This window comes from Scyliorhinus torazame, chromosome 3 (genome assembly GCF_047496885.1).
Source record: "Scyliorhinus torazame isolate Kashiwa2021f chromosome 3, sScyTor2.1, whole genome shotgun sequence".
NCBI lineage: Eukaryota > Metazoa > Chordata > Chondrichthyes > Carcharhiniformes > Scyliorhinidae > Scyliorhinus > Scyliorhinus torazame.
Window position 1 is genome coordinate 323436586 of NC_092709.1, and position 16332 is coordinate 323452917.

Here is a 16332-nt window from a genome sequence, read left to right on the forward strand (position 1 = left end):
TGGAGGAGCACCCGGAGGAAACCCATGCAGACACGGGGAGGATGTGCAAACTCTACACACACAGTCACCCAAGGCCAGAATGAAACCCAAGTCCCTGGCGCTGTGAGGTAGCAGTGCTAAGCACTGTGCTGCAAGGTGACTCTGATTGATCGAGGAATTGCCATGGAGAATACACGGGCAAACATTCCCCATGGCAATCGATCAATCAGAGTCACCTTGCCTTTTTGGAATTTAAACAAAAACTTGTGGGAGAACTGTTCCCTGCTGTATTCTCTGTGACAATACCTCGACCACAAATCTTCCCTTCGCTGCCAGTTGAACACACCATAGAAATATTCAGCCCACTCTGCCGGAGGTGTCTCTTTGCAAGAGCTTTCCAATCAGTTCCATTCCTTCCTCATAGCGCTGTGAGTTTTGTCTTTTCAAGTATTTATTTTATTCCGTTTTGAAAGTTACGATGTTTCCGCCACCCTTTCAGAGAGCGCATTCCAGATCCTAATAATTTGGATAAATCAAAGGCATTTTTGCTTTAATTTGGTCCCCAGAAATATACTACGTGAAACAGTGGTGACAAAAAGCACTTTAAGAAATGAAGCATTACTACACACAACTAGCAGGAATAATTATAAGGAATACCATTCGAGGACGAGTTAATGCATTTGCCTGAATTCCCTGTTAGTGGAACGTTTGCCAGTTTAAAATAAATGGGTTACTGCCTACTAAAAATAATGGAAAGAATCTGTTCAGAATGGCACATTAATCCTTTATCGTTCAGCATGCTTTGGCATGATCTCAGGGATATTATCATTGCCTATTCCAGCTGATTATTGCACTCTGTCTATTATTCTGGATTCCCGGGTAAAATGCGGGTGAAAATACACAATATTAAATAATTAGTTTACTGGTTATTGTGGAATTTCGTGCAAACTCATTAAGATATCCATTGTGGTATAACGTAACTGGACAAGCTATATAAATACTGTGGCTGTAAGAGCTGGACAGAGACTGGGAATTCTGAGTCCTCAAAACTCGTCCACCAACTACACGGCACCTGTTACTGTTTGCGTATCTTCACACCCATATAATGTTTTAAAATATTTTCTTGGGGAAATGTAGTGGAAGGATTTCTGATCTGGTTATCAGCCTGTTGAGCACACCTTCCATGGGCAACAAGTCCGGGTGTTGGACTCGAACCCAGAGCTCCTGGTCCAGCAGTAGGGGTACCACATTGCACCACAAGGACTTCTACAAGGCGTAGGTCAGAAATGTGGCAGAATACTGTCCACGCCTAGGTGAGTGCAACTTCAAAAACACTCAAGACGCTCACCATCCAGGACAAAGCAATCCGCTTGATTGGTACCCCAGCCCCTACCTTAAACATTCACTCCCTCCTTAGCACAGGGCTAAATCGCTGGCTTTTAAAGCAGACCAAGGCAGGCCAGCAGCACGGTTCAATTCCTGTACCAGACTCCCCGAACAAGTGCCGGAATGTGGTGACTAGGGGCTTTTCACAGTAACTTCATTTGAAGCCTACTTGTGACAATAAGCGATTTTCATTTTTTCACCATCAACACAGTTATGTACCACCTACAAGATGCACTGCCGGAAGGTTCTTTTCTCAGCACTTTCCAAATCATTGACCTCTACCACCTAAAAGGACAAGGCCGGTAGATACGAGGGAACAGCACCACCTGAAAGTTCCCTCAAAACCACTTACTATCCTGACTTGGACCAAAATTGCCATTCCTGTCCTGTCACTGGCTGAAAATCCTGGAAATCACCCCTTAACAGCGGTGCTGGTACCAGGTGGACAGCAGTGGTTCAAGAAGGCAGCTCACTGCCACCTTCACTGCCACCTGGGCTGGTTTAGCTTAGTGGGCTAGACAGCTGGTTTGTGATGCAGAACAATGCCAGCAGCGTGGGTTCAATTCCCGTACCAGCTGAGAATTCTGAATTCTCCCTCTGTGTACCTGAACAGGTACTGAAATGTGGCGACGAGGGGCGTTTCACAGTAACTTCATTGCAGTGTTAATGTAAGCCTACTTGTGACAGTAACAGATAATTTATTCTTTTTTAAATTTGAAAGTGCAGTTAGGGATGGCCAACAAATGCTGGCCCTGAAAGCATTTAAAAAGTGTAGAATTTCAAACCCTCATTCCTCCACGTGCAACATAAAATTCCTTTTCCTGACCTATTAATCCCTGGGGAAGCGGTGGCATAGTGGCATAGTCACTGGGCTAGCAATCCAGAGACCCAGGGTAATCTAGGGACCCTGGTTCAAATCCTATCATGGCAAAGGATGGAATTTAAATTCAATAATAATCCAGAATTAAAAGTCAAATGATGACCATGAACCACTGTTGTGTAAAGTCCCATCTTGGTTCACTAATGTCCGTTAGGGAAAGAAATATGCTGTACTTACCCAGTCTGGCCTACATGTGACTACAGACCACACAGCAATGTCTTAACCCCCCCCCCTCTAAAATGGTCTAGCAAGTCACTCAGTTCAAGGGTAATTGAGGCTGGGCAATAAATTCTGGCCCTACCAGTGTCACCCACATCCCATGAAAGAATAAAGAAAAAAAAGTATTTGTTGTTTAAAACTGTCCTGCCATGGCAGAAGGGCTGGTTTTACTGTGCAATCCGAAAGATGTTATTGAGGAGCTTTCTAAATGTATTCAAATTCCTTGGGAGCAATTCTCCAAAATGGAGCCCAAGTGTTTGCGCCGTCGTGAACGCCGTCGCATTTCACGACAGCGCGAAACGGGCACAGGGATGACTGATTCTGGCCCCCATAGGGGGCCAGCACGGTGCTGGAGCGGTTCACCCCAAACTAGCGGCAAATGGGCGCTGCGCCAACCCGCGCATGTGTGGGGTACTTCTTTAGCGCGCCGGCCCTGACTCAACATGGCTTCGGTGTTCAGGGGCCGGCCGCGCAGGAAAGTAGGCCCGGTTGGGGAGAGGCCGGCCCGCCGATCGGTGGGCCCCGATCGCGGGCAAGACCGCATCGGAGGCCCCCCGGGGATGGAGACCCCTCCTCCCCCACCCCCTCCCACAGGCCGCCCCCCCCCCAACCGTTCGCGTAGAGTTCCCGCCGGCAGCGACCAGGGGTGTACGGTACCGGCAGGACTCTGTCGTATCTGCGCGGCAGCTCGCCCCATCCAGGCCGGAGAATCGGCGGCCCCGCCGATTCCAGCAGCCCGCGGCCATGGCCACGCCAACCGCGCTGCCGCAAATGGCGCCGATTCTCCGCACCTCGGAGAACCGCGCGCCGGCGTCGGGGCGTCATGGCGCGGTTGCGGTGATTTTCTCGTCATTATTTTCAAATCTTTCTATAATTTCATTCCCCTCCCCCTCCAGCCCTAGAACCTTCCAGGCTTGCTGCGATCCTCCTGGCCTCTTTGATACCACTGATTCCTTGCCTTAATCCAGAATTCACCCCCCTTAACCATCTCTGTCTCCCCGTCACTCTCTTTTAAGATGCTCTTTAAAACCTACCCCTTTAACTAAGCTTTGGTCACCTGTCCTGATATCACTTTCTGTGGCTCGGTGTCATATTTTGTTTGATCATTGCTTTTGTGAAGAGCCCTGTGATGCTTTGCTATGTTAAAGGCGCCTTGGGAATGTATGTTGTTGAATCACTCATGGAGAATATGTACAATTCTGAAACAGGACTAGTTCTCAATGTATTTAGACAAGCCATTTAATCACATCCTTTTCATTGTTCCATTTTTATTCTGTACCGTGTAATGCAGTGCGTGGTGCTGGCGGTTGTTCAATTCTTGGATGATCAACCATTTTATAAACATTGAAATCAGCCTGATGTCAGAAGTCACTTATTTTCTTCAATCTCTTCCTTCAAACTTTGTCAGAAAACCACATACTGGAGGATGTAAATAAGTGCGTCATAGCTCTCCAGGAAGGTGACGTGGACACACTCGATAGAACTGCTGGGGCCATCAGAGGGCGGGCAGCAAGGGTTATCCACATCATCAGTGCGGAGATGGAGAACTACGAGCCTGGAGTGTACACCGAAAAAGTAATGGAGTCTACAAAGTTACTCTCTGAGACTGGTAAGAGTTGTCGATCAAAGTTTGACTCTGTTGCATAACTTATTCACATATTAATTGGGAGCATATGAACAGGAGCAGGGCACTTTGTCCCTTGAGTCTATTGCATCATTTAGTGAGCTGGTTTATGATCTGTTACTGAACTCCATATAGCTGACTTTCATCCCTCTGGTTAACAAAATGCGATCAATCTCAGAGTTAAAATTGACAGTTGACCTAGCATTACCTGTCTTTCTCAGGAAAGAGTTCAAAACTTCTACCTCCCTTTGTATGTAACAGGGTTCCTCAATCGCGCTCTGATATTTAGGTTATGTCTCCTTGTCCTGGACACCCCAATCGCTGGAAATAGTTTCCACCTACCCAATCTGTTCATTTCAAGTTGACACTCAGAATTAAATTGAAGCTTTTTAAATCCATGTTTTTGTTAATTTCATTAACTATCATGTCCACAATATGATTATGCATTGAAATAAATAATTACCATCTATAGCACTTCCCGCTTTAGCTGGCTTCTGGCTGACATGGTGTCAAAATGCACATCTCCCCATTGATGGCTGTTCCCAAGAGGGAGACTCGCATTTATATTGCACCTTTCACAACCTCAAAATGCCTTGGTGTGCTGTACAGTCAATGAAGTACAATGAAGTGGCAGATCGAACTGGTGTGGTTTGGCACGGTAGCACAGTGGTTAGCACTGTTGCTTCACCGCACCATGGTCCCAGGTTCGATCCCAGGCTTGGGTCACTGTCTGTGCGGAGTCTGTATGTTCTCCCTGTGTCTGTGTGGGTTTTCTCCGGGTGCTCCGGTTTCTTCACACAAGTCCCGAAAGACGTGCTGTTAGGTGAATTGGACATTCTGAATTCTCCCTTAGTGTACCTAAACAGACGCCAGAGTGTGGCGACTCAGGGATTTTTACAGTAACTTCATTGCAGTGTTAATGTAAGCCTACTTGTGACAATAAAGATTATTATAATCAAGAATCCAATATAAGAGCAGCCAGGTCTACAGTAATCCTTTTCCCTGTTGCCGATTAGCCAGCCAACCTGGTAAAGATCAAGCCAGGACTCATCCAACTTTGCTCCTCATAACTCTGTAAACGAAGTCCCAACAGTTGGAGCTATTCCCGCTGGACAAGCAGCAGGAAGCCTACCTGTTTTGTGTTTAGTTGTTTTTTTCTGCATACTGATTGCTTATAGTCTACACTTAAGGGGCGAAATTCTCCCGAAACGGCGCGATGTCCGCCGACTGGCGCCCAAAACGGCGCCAATCAGACGGGCATTGCGCCTCCCCCAAAGGTGCGGACTGCTCCGCATCTTTGGGGGCCGAGCCCCAACATTGAGGGGCTAGGCCGACGCCGGAGGAATTTCCACCCCGCCAGCTGGCGGAAACGGCCTTTGTTGCCCCGCCAGCTGGCGCGGAAATGACATCCCCGGGCGGCGCGGGAGCGTCAGCGGCCGCTGACAGTTTCCCACGCATGCGCAGTGGAGGGAGTCTCTTCCGCCTCCGCCATGGTGGAGACCGTGGCAGAGGCGGAAGGGAAAGAGTGCCCCCACGGCACAGGCCGGCCCGCGGATCGGTGGGCCCCGATCGCGGGCCAGGCCACCATGGGGGCACCCCCCGGGGCCAGATCGCCCCACGCCCCCCCCCCCAGGACCCCGGAGCCCGCCCACGCCGCCTTGTCCCGCCGTTCAAAAGGTGGTTTAATCCACGCCGGCGGGACAGGCAATTTATCGGCGGGACTTTGGCCCATCCGGGCCGGAGAATCCAGCGGGGGCGCCCGCCAACCGGCGCGGCCCGTTTCCCGCCCCCGCCGAATAACCGGTACCGGAGACTTCGGCAACCGGCGGGGGCGGGATTCACGGCAGCCCCCGGCGATTCTCCAACCCGGCGGGGGGTCGGAGAATGACGCCCAAGGTCTGCAGACATATGGAGAGGAGAGAAAAACATAACTTTCCTCAAAGGCAAATGGAACCCAAGGTTTGTCAGTAGCTTTGTTTTGAGAATCTTAAGCATGTTGCAAAATCATATCAGGCAACAACAGCCCAAAAATGTCAATGTGTCGGAAATTATCCTTCCAGTTATCATAAGAAAGAGATACTTTTCATGAGTCACTGTTCTAATGTAGGAAATGCAGCAGCCAATTTGTGCGCAGTGAGCTCCTACAAACAGCAATGTGCTAATGATCAGATAATGGGTGAGAGATCGCTCCAGCAACGTTATGTAAATCTTACACCCTCCTGGTTGATAGGGATATTTGTGGAGTCTCCTCCTCTGGGTGGTTATTTAGTTGTCCACCACCACTCATGGGTGGATGTGGCAGGACTGTAGGGCTTTGATCTTATCTGTTGGTTGTGGAAGGGCTCATCTCTGTCCATTACTTGCTGCTTATGCTGTTTGGCATGCAGGTAGTGCTGTGTTGTAGCTTCACCAGATTGAAATCTCATTTTTAGGTATGCCTGTGCTGCTCCCGGAATGCCCTCCTGCACTCTTCATTGAACATTAGACACGGTGGATGCAGGAAGAATGTTCCCGATGGTGCATGTGTCCAGAACCAGGGGCCACAGTCTGAGGATACGCGGTAGACCATTTAGGACATAGGAACATAGGAATTTGGAGGAGACGTAGGCAGTTCAGCCCTTTGAGCCTGCACCACCATTCAATCAGATCATCTGATCTCTTCCTGATCTCAAATCTACCCCCTACCTGTTCCCCATAGCCCTTTCACCCATTTTTATCAGAAATATATCCAGCTCCTCCTTGAAACCATTTAATGACTCAAATAATGATAGAGATGAGGAGAAATTTCTTCATCCAGAGAGTGGTGGACCTGTGCAATTTGTTACCACAGGAAGTAGTTGAGGCCAAAACATTGTATGGTTTCAAGAAGCAGTTGGGTATAGCAATTAGGGCGAAGGGGATCAAAGGATATGGGGGAAAAGCGGGATTAGGCTATTTAGTTGGATGATCAGCCATGATCATAATGAATGGCGGAGCTTGAAGGGCCGAATGGCCTTCTCCTGCTTTTGTTTTCTATGTTTCTCTGAACCAAGGCTGATCTGGCTTGGTGGTAATGGTAGCGTTACAGATTGTGGTCGAGTATAATTATGTGGCCGCTGATGGCCCACAGCATGGATGCCCTGACTTGACTTGCTAGATTGTGCGGCACATTAGCACAGTGGTTAGCACTGTTGCTTCACAGCTCCAGGGTCCCAGTTTCGATTCCCGGCCTGGGTCACTGTCTGTGTGTAGTCTGCACGTTCTCCCCATGACTTGGTGGGTTTCCTCCGGGTGCTCCGGTTTCCTCCCTCAGTCCAAAGATGTGCAGGTTAGGTGGATTGGCCATGCTAAATTGACCTTAGTGTCCAAAAAGTTTAGGTGGGGTTACTGGGTTACGGGGATTGGTTGGAGGTGTGGGCTTAGGTACGGTATTCTTTTCAAGGGCCGGTGCAGACTCGATGGGCTGAATGGCCTCCTTCTGCACTGTAAATTCTATGATTCTAGGGTCTATTCAAAGTATATCAATTTAGCATGGCAGTAATTCAATACAACTCAATGTGAAGACAGGACTTTGTCTCAAAAAGGACAGTGCGGTGGTCACTCTTACTAATACTGTCATGGTCAGAGGTATTTGCAACAGACAGTTTGGTGAGGGTCCATGTACACTACATCCACTGCTTTACCTTCATCCACATGCTTGGTCACCTCCTCAAAGAATTCAATAAGACTTGTAAGGCAAGACCTACCCCTTACAAATCCGTGCTGACTATCCCTAATCAAGCAGTGTCTTTCCAGATGCTCAGAAATCCTATCCTTCAGTACCCTTTCCATGACTTTGCCTACCACCGAAGTAAGACTAACCGGCCTGTAATTCCCAGGGTTATCCCTATTCCCTTTTTTGAACAGGGGCACGACATTCGGCACTCTCCAATCCCCTGGTACCACCCCTGTTGACAGTGAGGACGAAAAGATCATTGCCAACGGCTCTGAAATTTCATCTCTTGCTTCCCATAGAATCCTTGGATATATCCCGTCAGGCCCGGGGGACTTGTCTATCCTCAAGTTTTTCAAAATGCCCAATACATCTTCCTTCCTAATATGTATTTCCTCGAGCTTACCAGTCTGTTTCACACTGTCCTCTCCAACAATATGGCCCCTCTCATTTGTAAATACAAAAGAAAAGTACTCGTTCAAGACCTCTCCTATCTCTTCAGACTCAATACACAATCTCCCACTACTGTCCTTGATCGGACCTACCCTCGCTCTAGTCATTCTCATATTTCTCACATATGTGTAAAAGGCCTTGGGGTTTTCCTTGATCCTACCCGCCAAAGATTGTTCATGCCCTCTCTTCGCTCTCCTAATCCCTTTCTTCAGTTCCCTCCTGGCTATCTTGTATCCCTCCAACGCCCTGTCTGAACCTTGTTTCCACAGCCTCACATAAGTCTCCTTTTTCCTCTTAACAAGACATTCAACCTCTCTTGTCAACCATGGTTCCCTCACTCGACCATCTCTTCCCTGCCTGACAGGGACATACAGATCAAGGACAGGTAATACCTGTTCCTTGAACAAGTTCCACATTTCACTTGTGTCCTTCGCTGACAGCCTATGTTCCCAACTTATGCACTTCAATTCTTGTCTGACAACATCGTATTTACCCTTCCCCCAATTGTAAACCTTACCCTGTTGCACGCACCTATCCCTCTCCATTACTAAAGTGAAAGTCACAGAATTGTGGTCACTATCTCCAAAATGCTCCCCCACTAACACATCTATCACTTGCCCTGGTTCATTACCAAGTACTAAATCCAATATTGCCCCTCCTCTGGTCGGACAATCTACATACTGTGTTAGAAAAGCTTCCTGGACACACTGCACAAACACCACCCCATCCAAACTGTTTGATCTAAAGAGTTTCCATTCAATGTTTGGGAAGTTGAAGTCACCCATGACTACTACCCTGTGACTTCTGCACCTTTCCAAAATCTGTTTCCCAATCTGTTCCTCCACATCTCTGCTACTATTGGGGGGCCTATAGAAAACTCCTAACAAGGTGACTGCTCCTTTCCTATTTCTGTCTTCAACCCATACTACCTCAGTAGGCTGATACTCCTCGAACTGCCTTTCTGCAGCTGTTATACTATCTCTAATTAACAATGCCACCCCCCACCTCTTTTACCACCCTCCCTAATCTTATTGAAACATCTATAACCAGGGACCTCCAACAACCATTTCTGCCCCTCTTCTATCCAGGTTTCCGTGATGGCCACCACATCGTAGTCCCAAGTACCGATCCATGCCTTAAGTTCACCCACCTTATTCCTGATGCTTCTTGCGTTGAAGTATACACATTTCAACCCATCGACGTGTCTGCAAGTACTCCCCTTTGTCAGTGTTCCCTTCCCCACTGCCTCATTACACGCTTTGGCGTCCTGAATATCGGCTACCTTAGTTGCTGGACTACAAATCCGGTTCCCAGTCCCCTGCCAAATTAGTTTAAACCCTCCAGAAGAGTACTAGAAAATCTCCCTCCCGGGATATTGGTGCCCCTCTGGTTCAGATGCAACCCGTCCTGCTTGTACAGGTCCCACCTTCCCCAGAATGCGCTCCAATTATCCAAATACCTGAAGCCCTCCCTCCTACACCATTCCTGCAGCCACGTGTTCAGCTTCACTCTCTCCCTATTCCTAGCCTCACTATCATGTGGCACCAGCAACAAACCAGAGATGACAACTCTGTCTGTCCTGGCTTTTAACTTCCAGCCTAACTCCCTCAACTCATTTATTACCTCCACACCCCTTTTCTTACCTACGTCGTTGGTACCAATATGCACCACAACTTCTGGCTGCTCCCCCTCCCCCTTAAGGATCCTGAAGTCACAATCCGAGACATCCCTGGCCCTGGCACCCGGGAGGCAACATACCTTCCGGGAGTCTCGCTCGCGACCACAGAATCTCCTATCTATTCTCCTAACCATTGAATCTCCTACAACTTATGCTTTTCTATTCTCCCCCCTTCCCTTCTGAGCCCCAGAGCCAGACTCAGTGCCAGAGACCTGGCCGCAAGGGCCTTCCCCCGGTAGATCATCCCCCCCCCAACAGCATCCAAAACGGTATACTTGTTTTGAAGGGGAACGGCCACGAGGGATCCCTGCACTGTCTGCCTGTTTGGTTTTTTTCCCCTGACTGTAACCCAGCTATTTTTGTCCTGTACCTTGGGTGTGGTTACCTCCCTGTAACTCTTCTCTATCACCTCCTCTGCCTCCCGGATGATCCGAAGTTCATCCAGCTTCAGCTCCAGTTCCCTAACACGGTCTTTGAGGAGCTGGAGTTGGGTGCACTTCCCGCAGGTATAGTCAGCGGGGACACCGGTGGTATCCCTCACCACCCACATCCTACAGGAGAAGCATGCAACTGGCCTAGCCTCCATCCCCTCTTACCTTACAGAATATAGCTGCCCTGTGGACCAGCTGGATCTCCGCCCTCCGACTCTGCTCCCAGTCAGCTGCACTCTCTGTAAACTCCTGGCTCTCTTCTCACTCTTTGCGGAAATGTCGGAAACAAAATGAAAGGAGCACCTTACTCCCTCCTCACCTAACTCCCTCAGTCACCAAACTCTCACTATAGCACTCAAATGCACCAAATTCAGTACTCCCTCAGTGATGCTCGATCAATAACTCCAGAAGCGAGATTGGAAGACAATTGAAGGCTTTATTGGACTAGATGTAACTCCCAACAGTGCAGGTACAGAATGCAGCTGCTAGGGAGACACAGGCTCTTATACTCCGCCTTACTGGGCGGAACCAGCAGGCAGGATTCACCAATTATATTGCTGTCTCAGGTACCTCCCACACCAATGGTCTTACAGCATCAACCTGGGTACCGTAATACCCCTAATACCGACTACCACATTCACTCCCTGTTAAAAAACAGAGTCCGGCGGGGTGGTGGTCTCGTGTTATACAGTGGTAGAGGTTGAGGTTAAGGTGGTACCCGGTATACATTAGTACAGTGTTTTGCCTCGTCACATGTCGCAACTATTAACAGTATTTATTTACATTCAAAAGGAAGCAATTAGTTGGTCAGGGGCCCTGGTCGTCCTCTGCAATCGTCGCAGTTTCGGTAGTGATGCAGGTGCCGGCTCGGGCATCCGTGGCTCCGGGAGCGTGGCTTCGGCTTCTTCAGCAGCTTCATCACCCCTAGATGGGACTGGTGGGAGAAGCGATCCACCTGGGAAGGGGGCGACTGTGGGGTGCGCCGGTGGGAGGGAGGGTGGGGTTGGTGGTGGGGGTGTGGGTGGGGATCCAGTGGGCACCAGGTCCCGTAGGGAAACCGTATCCTGTCGGCCGTCGGGGTACGCCACGTAGGCGTATTGAGGGTCAGCGTGAAGGAGTTGGACCCTCTCGACCAATGGGTCCGACTTGTGCGCCCGCACGTGTTTGCAGAGCAGGATGGGTCCAGGAGCTGCCAGCCAGGTTGGGAGCGAGGTCCTGGAGGAAGACTTCCTAGGGAAGGCAAGGAGACGTACGTGATGTGTTTGGTTGGTCGTGGTACACAGCAGTGATCGGATGGAGCGGAGAGCATCCGGAAGGACCTCCTGCCAGCGGGAGACTGGGAGATTCCTGGACCGTAGGGAAACCGTATCCTGTCGGCCGTCGGGGTACGCCACGTAGGCGTATTGAGGGTCAGCGTGAAGGAATTGGACCCTCTCGACCAATGGGTCCGACTTGTGCGCCCGCACGTGTTTGCAGAGCAGGATGGGTCCAGGAGCTGCCAGCCAGGTTGGGAGCGAGGTCCTGGAGGAAGACTTCCTAGGGAAGGCAAGGAGACGTACGTGAGGTGTTTGGTTGGTCGTGGTACACAGCAGTGATCGGATGGAGTGGAGAGCATCCGGAAGGACCTCCTGCCAGCGGGAGACTGGGAGATTCCTGGACCGTAGGGCCAGTAGGACGGTCTTCCAGACCGTTCGTTCTCCCTCTCTACCTGTCCGTTACCCCGGGGTTGTAAATGGTCGTCCTGCTGGAGGCAATGCCCTTGCTGAGCAGGAATTGACGCAGTTCGTCGCTCATAAAGGAGGACCCCCTATCGCTGTGGACGTAGGCGGGGAAACCGAACAGTGTAAAGATGCTGTGGAGGGCTTTTATGACGGTGGCAGCGGTCATGTCGGGGCAGGGAATGGCGAATGGGAACCAGGAGTACTCGTCAAGCATATTCAGGAAGTACGTGTTGCAGTCGGTGGAGGGGCGGGGCCCTTTGAAGTCCATACTGAGGCGTTCAAAGGGACGGGAAGCCTTTATCAGGTGTGCTTTCTCTGGCCTGTAGAAGTGCGGCTTGCACTCCGTGCAGATTTGGCAGTTCCTGGTGGCGGTCCTGACCTCCTCGATGGAGTAGGGCAGGTTGCGGGTCTTGACGAAATGGAAGAATCAAGTGACTCCAGGGTGGCAGAGGTCCTCGGGGAGGGCCTGGAGTCGGTCCATTTGTGCGTTGGCACATGTGCCGCGGGATAGGACATCAGGAGGCTCGTGTAGCTTCCCGGGACGATACAAGATCTCATAGTCATAGGTGGAGAGCTCGATCCTCCACCGTAAGATCTTATCGTTCTTTATCTTGCCCCGCTGTGCATTATCGAACATGAAAGCAACCGATCGTTGGTCAGTGAGAAGAGTGAATCTCCTGCCGGCCAGGTAATGCCTCCAGTGCTGCACAGCTTCTACTGTGGCCTGGGCCTCCTTTTCAAAGGAGGAATGGCGGATTTCTGAAGCGTGGAGGGTGTGTGAGAAAAAGGCCACCAGTCTGCCCGCTTCGTTGAGGGTGGCCGCCAGAGCTATGTCAGACGTGTCGCTCTTGACTTGGAAGGGAAGGGATCATCGATTGCGTGCATCGTGGCCTTAGCAATGTGCGCTTTGATGTGGCTGAAGGCCTGGCGGACCTCTGTCGACAGGGGAAAAACTGTGAATTGGATTAGTGGGCGGGCCTTGTCCGCATAGTTAGGGACCCACTGGGCATAATATGAAAAAAATCTCAGGCAGCGTTTCAGGGCCTTGGAGCAGTGGGGAGGGGAAACTCCATGAGGGGGCGCATGTGTTCAGGATCTGGGCCTATAACTCCATCATGCACTACGTGGCCGAGGATGGCTAGACGGTCGGTGCTGGACACGCATTTCTCCTTGTTGTAGGTTAGATTAAGGATTTTTGCGGTATGGAGGAATTTTCGGAGGTTTGTGTCGTGGTCCTGCTGGTCGTAGCCGCAGATGTTGACGTTATCGAGGTACGGAAACGTGGCCCGCAAACCGTACCGGTCAACCATTCAGTCCATCTCCTGTTGGAAGAACGAGACTCCATTTGTGACACCGAAGGGAACCCTTAGGAAGTGGTACAGCCGCCCATCTGCTTTGAATGCAGTGTATTTGTGGTCGCTAAGGCGGATGGGGAGCTGGTGGTAGGTGGATTTTAGATCCACCGTGGAAAAAACCTTGTATTGTGCGATCTGATTGACCAGATCAGATATGCAGGGGAGAGGGTACGCATCGAGCTGCGTATATCTGTTGATGGTCTGGCTATAATCGATGACCATCCTATGCTTCTCCCCGGTCTTTACAAACACTACTTGAGCTCTCCAGGGACTGTTGCTAGCCTAAATAATACCTTCCTTCAGTAACCGCTGGACTTCCGACTGAATGAAGGTCCGGTCTGGGCACTGTACCGTCTGCTCCTGATGGCGACGGGTTTGCAATCCGGGGTGAGGTTTGCAAAAAGGAAGGCAGATCAACCTTGAGGGTTGCGAGGCTGCAGGCAGTGAGGGGGGTTATAGGGCCGCCGAATTTAAAAGTTAAACTCTGGAGGTTACATTGGAAGTCTAATCCTAGGAGCTTGGCAGTGCAGAGGTAAGGGAGGATGTAGAGGAGGAAATTTTTTAATTCCTTCCCTGGACCGTGATGTTCGCTACGCCCTTTGATCTCTACAGAGTGAGACCCGGAGGCCAGGGAGATTTTTTGGTTAACTGGGTGGATGGGAAGAGAACAGCGCCTTACCGAGTTGGGGTGTATGACGCTCTCTGTGCTCCCGGAGTCGATCAGGCAGGATGTTTTATGCCCATTGATGAGCACGATCGTCGTCGCGGTCGAGAGCGTTCGGGGCCGAGACTGGTCCAGGGTCACCGAGGCAAGTCGCGGCAGAAGTTGGAGGTTTTCCTCGGGCGGTGTGTGGTCATCCGAATCGGGGTCCTGATACTCCAGCCAAGATGGCAGCGCCCACGGGTCGCACATGGCTGGGGGTGGGCAAGATGGTGGTGCCCATCCATCGCACGTGGTTCCTGGGGAACAAGATGGCCGCGCCCGGGGCCTGCACGTGGCTCTGGAAAAGGAAGATGGCGGCGCCCGCTTGCCGCACGTGGCTCATGGAGGGAGTTGGGGTCCCGGTTCGCTCCTGGAGACCGCGGCGACCGCCCGGGCCTGGCATACCGCCACAAAATGGCCCTTTTTGCCGCACCCTTTGCAGGTGGAGGAGCGGGCCGGGCAGCGCTGCCAGGGGTGCTTGGCTTGCCCGCAAAAATAGCAGCGGGGCCCCCCGGGGTTGCCTGGTAGTCGTGCAGCACAAGCTTGTGGGGGAATGGGGGATACATCGGAGTCGGCCACGGGGGGGTGGTGGGGGGGGGTTTCACGCTGCCCAAGGGGCTGCCGCGTCGTCGGGGACGTCCGCGCAGGCGTTTCAGGAGGCCACATCCAGGGAGCTATCAAGGGCCCATGCCTCCTTGAAGTCTAGTGTCTCTTTTTCTAGCAGCCGCTGGCGGATTTGGGAGGACAGCATACCTGCAACGAGTGCGTCCCGGATCAAAAGCTCTGTGTGGTCGCTGGCTGAAACTTGCGGGCAGTCACAGTTCCTACCTAACACCAGGAGCGCACAGTAGAATTCCTCCAGCGATTCCCCGGGGATTTGTCACCTCGTCGCTAGCAGATGCCAGGCATAGACCTGGTTTACTGGGCGAATATAGTGTCCTTTCAGCAGGATCATTGCGGCCTTGAAATCGTCCGCATCCTCGATGAGGGTGTAGATCTCTGGGCTCACCCTCGAGTGGGGAACTTGCAGTTTCTGGTCCTCCGTAGGTGCAGTCGTGGCCGACCTGAGGTACCCTTTGAAGCGCGGCAGCCAATGTTTGAAGGTTGCCGCTGAGTTTGCCGCGTGGGGGCTGAGTTGCAGACACACCGGCTTGATTCGGAGCTCCATTCTTTAAAATCTAGTCCAATAAATTGATGCTCGATCAATAACTCCAGAAGCGAGATTGGAAGACAATTGAAGGCTTTATTGGACTAGATGTTTCCCCCAGCAGCGCAGGGACAGAATGCAGCTGCCATGGAGACACAGGCTCTTATACTCCACCTTACTGGGCGGAACCAGCAGGCAGGCTTCACCAATGATATTGCTGTCTCAGGTACCTCCCACACCTGGGTACCGTAATACCCCTAATACCAACTACCACGGACTGCTTGGTTGGGGTTGGGGGGGTGGGGGGAAGGGGGTGTTGCCTCAATCCTAGTGGGGAAGGCAATGCTTGTGGGGGGGGGGGGGGGGCGGAGTGTTCCCCTTATCCATGGAGGTTGCCCCGATGCTTCTTGGGGCAAAAGGGCCCCTGTATCCATCGTGGTTTGTCCCGGTGCTTGTGAGAGGGTGTCTTACGTATCCATGAGGGCGTTATTGTTTTAATGCAGACCGGGGTGCCATTTTTAAATGGCGCCCCGATCTCTGTGACTCCTGCATTGCCGGCTCAATCCAGCTCTGCCCCGCCAGCGGGATTGTAAAAACCACGCCCACAGATTCTCTATAGACTGAGTGCCCAAGAAATTGGAGAGCAGGCGCAGCCGTGCAGCTGAAGAGCTACACTCTGGTTTTCCTGCCTCAGCCAACATTCCACCCAACCCCACCTGGAGTCACATGTAGGACTGACCACAGTGAGGACAACAGATTTCTTCTCCTCAAGGGCAGTAGTGAACCAGATGGGTTCTTCTGACAATCAGCAGTGGTTTCATGGTCACCATTAGACCAGTTTTTGAATCCTGATTTGCTAATTGAATTGAATTTCAATTCCACCAGCTGCCACAGAGTATTAGTTGGGTCTTTGGGTCAGTAGTTCAGTGACAATACCACTACTCCATCGCCTCCCCTAAAGAGCTGCAACACGCATCCAGCAAAATGTGGCTCAGCTGCCTGAAAAGCGCAGAGGCAGCTGGCAGAACAGAAGACGCTTGGCCCCAGACCATGACAAAGGTACTG

General features: G+C 51.2%; 1 protein-coding gene across 3 annotated transcripts in view; it reads left to right on the plus strand.

Moving 5' to 3' along the window:
• ctnna2 (catenin (cadherin-associated protein), alpha 2) overlaps positions 1–16332 on the plus strand; it is a 1959617-nt gene that overhangs the window by 1501109 nt on the left and 442176 nt on the right. For all 3 annotated transcript variants that reach the window (XM_072497636.1, XM_072497638.1, XM_072497639.1), the window contains one exon: positions 3873–4073. In XM_072497636.1, the coding sequence (XP_072353737.1) occupies positions 3873–4073 (201 nt within the window). The remainder of the gene's footprint in view (positions 1–3872; positions 4074–16332) is intronic.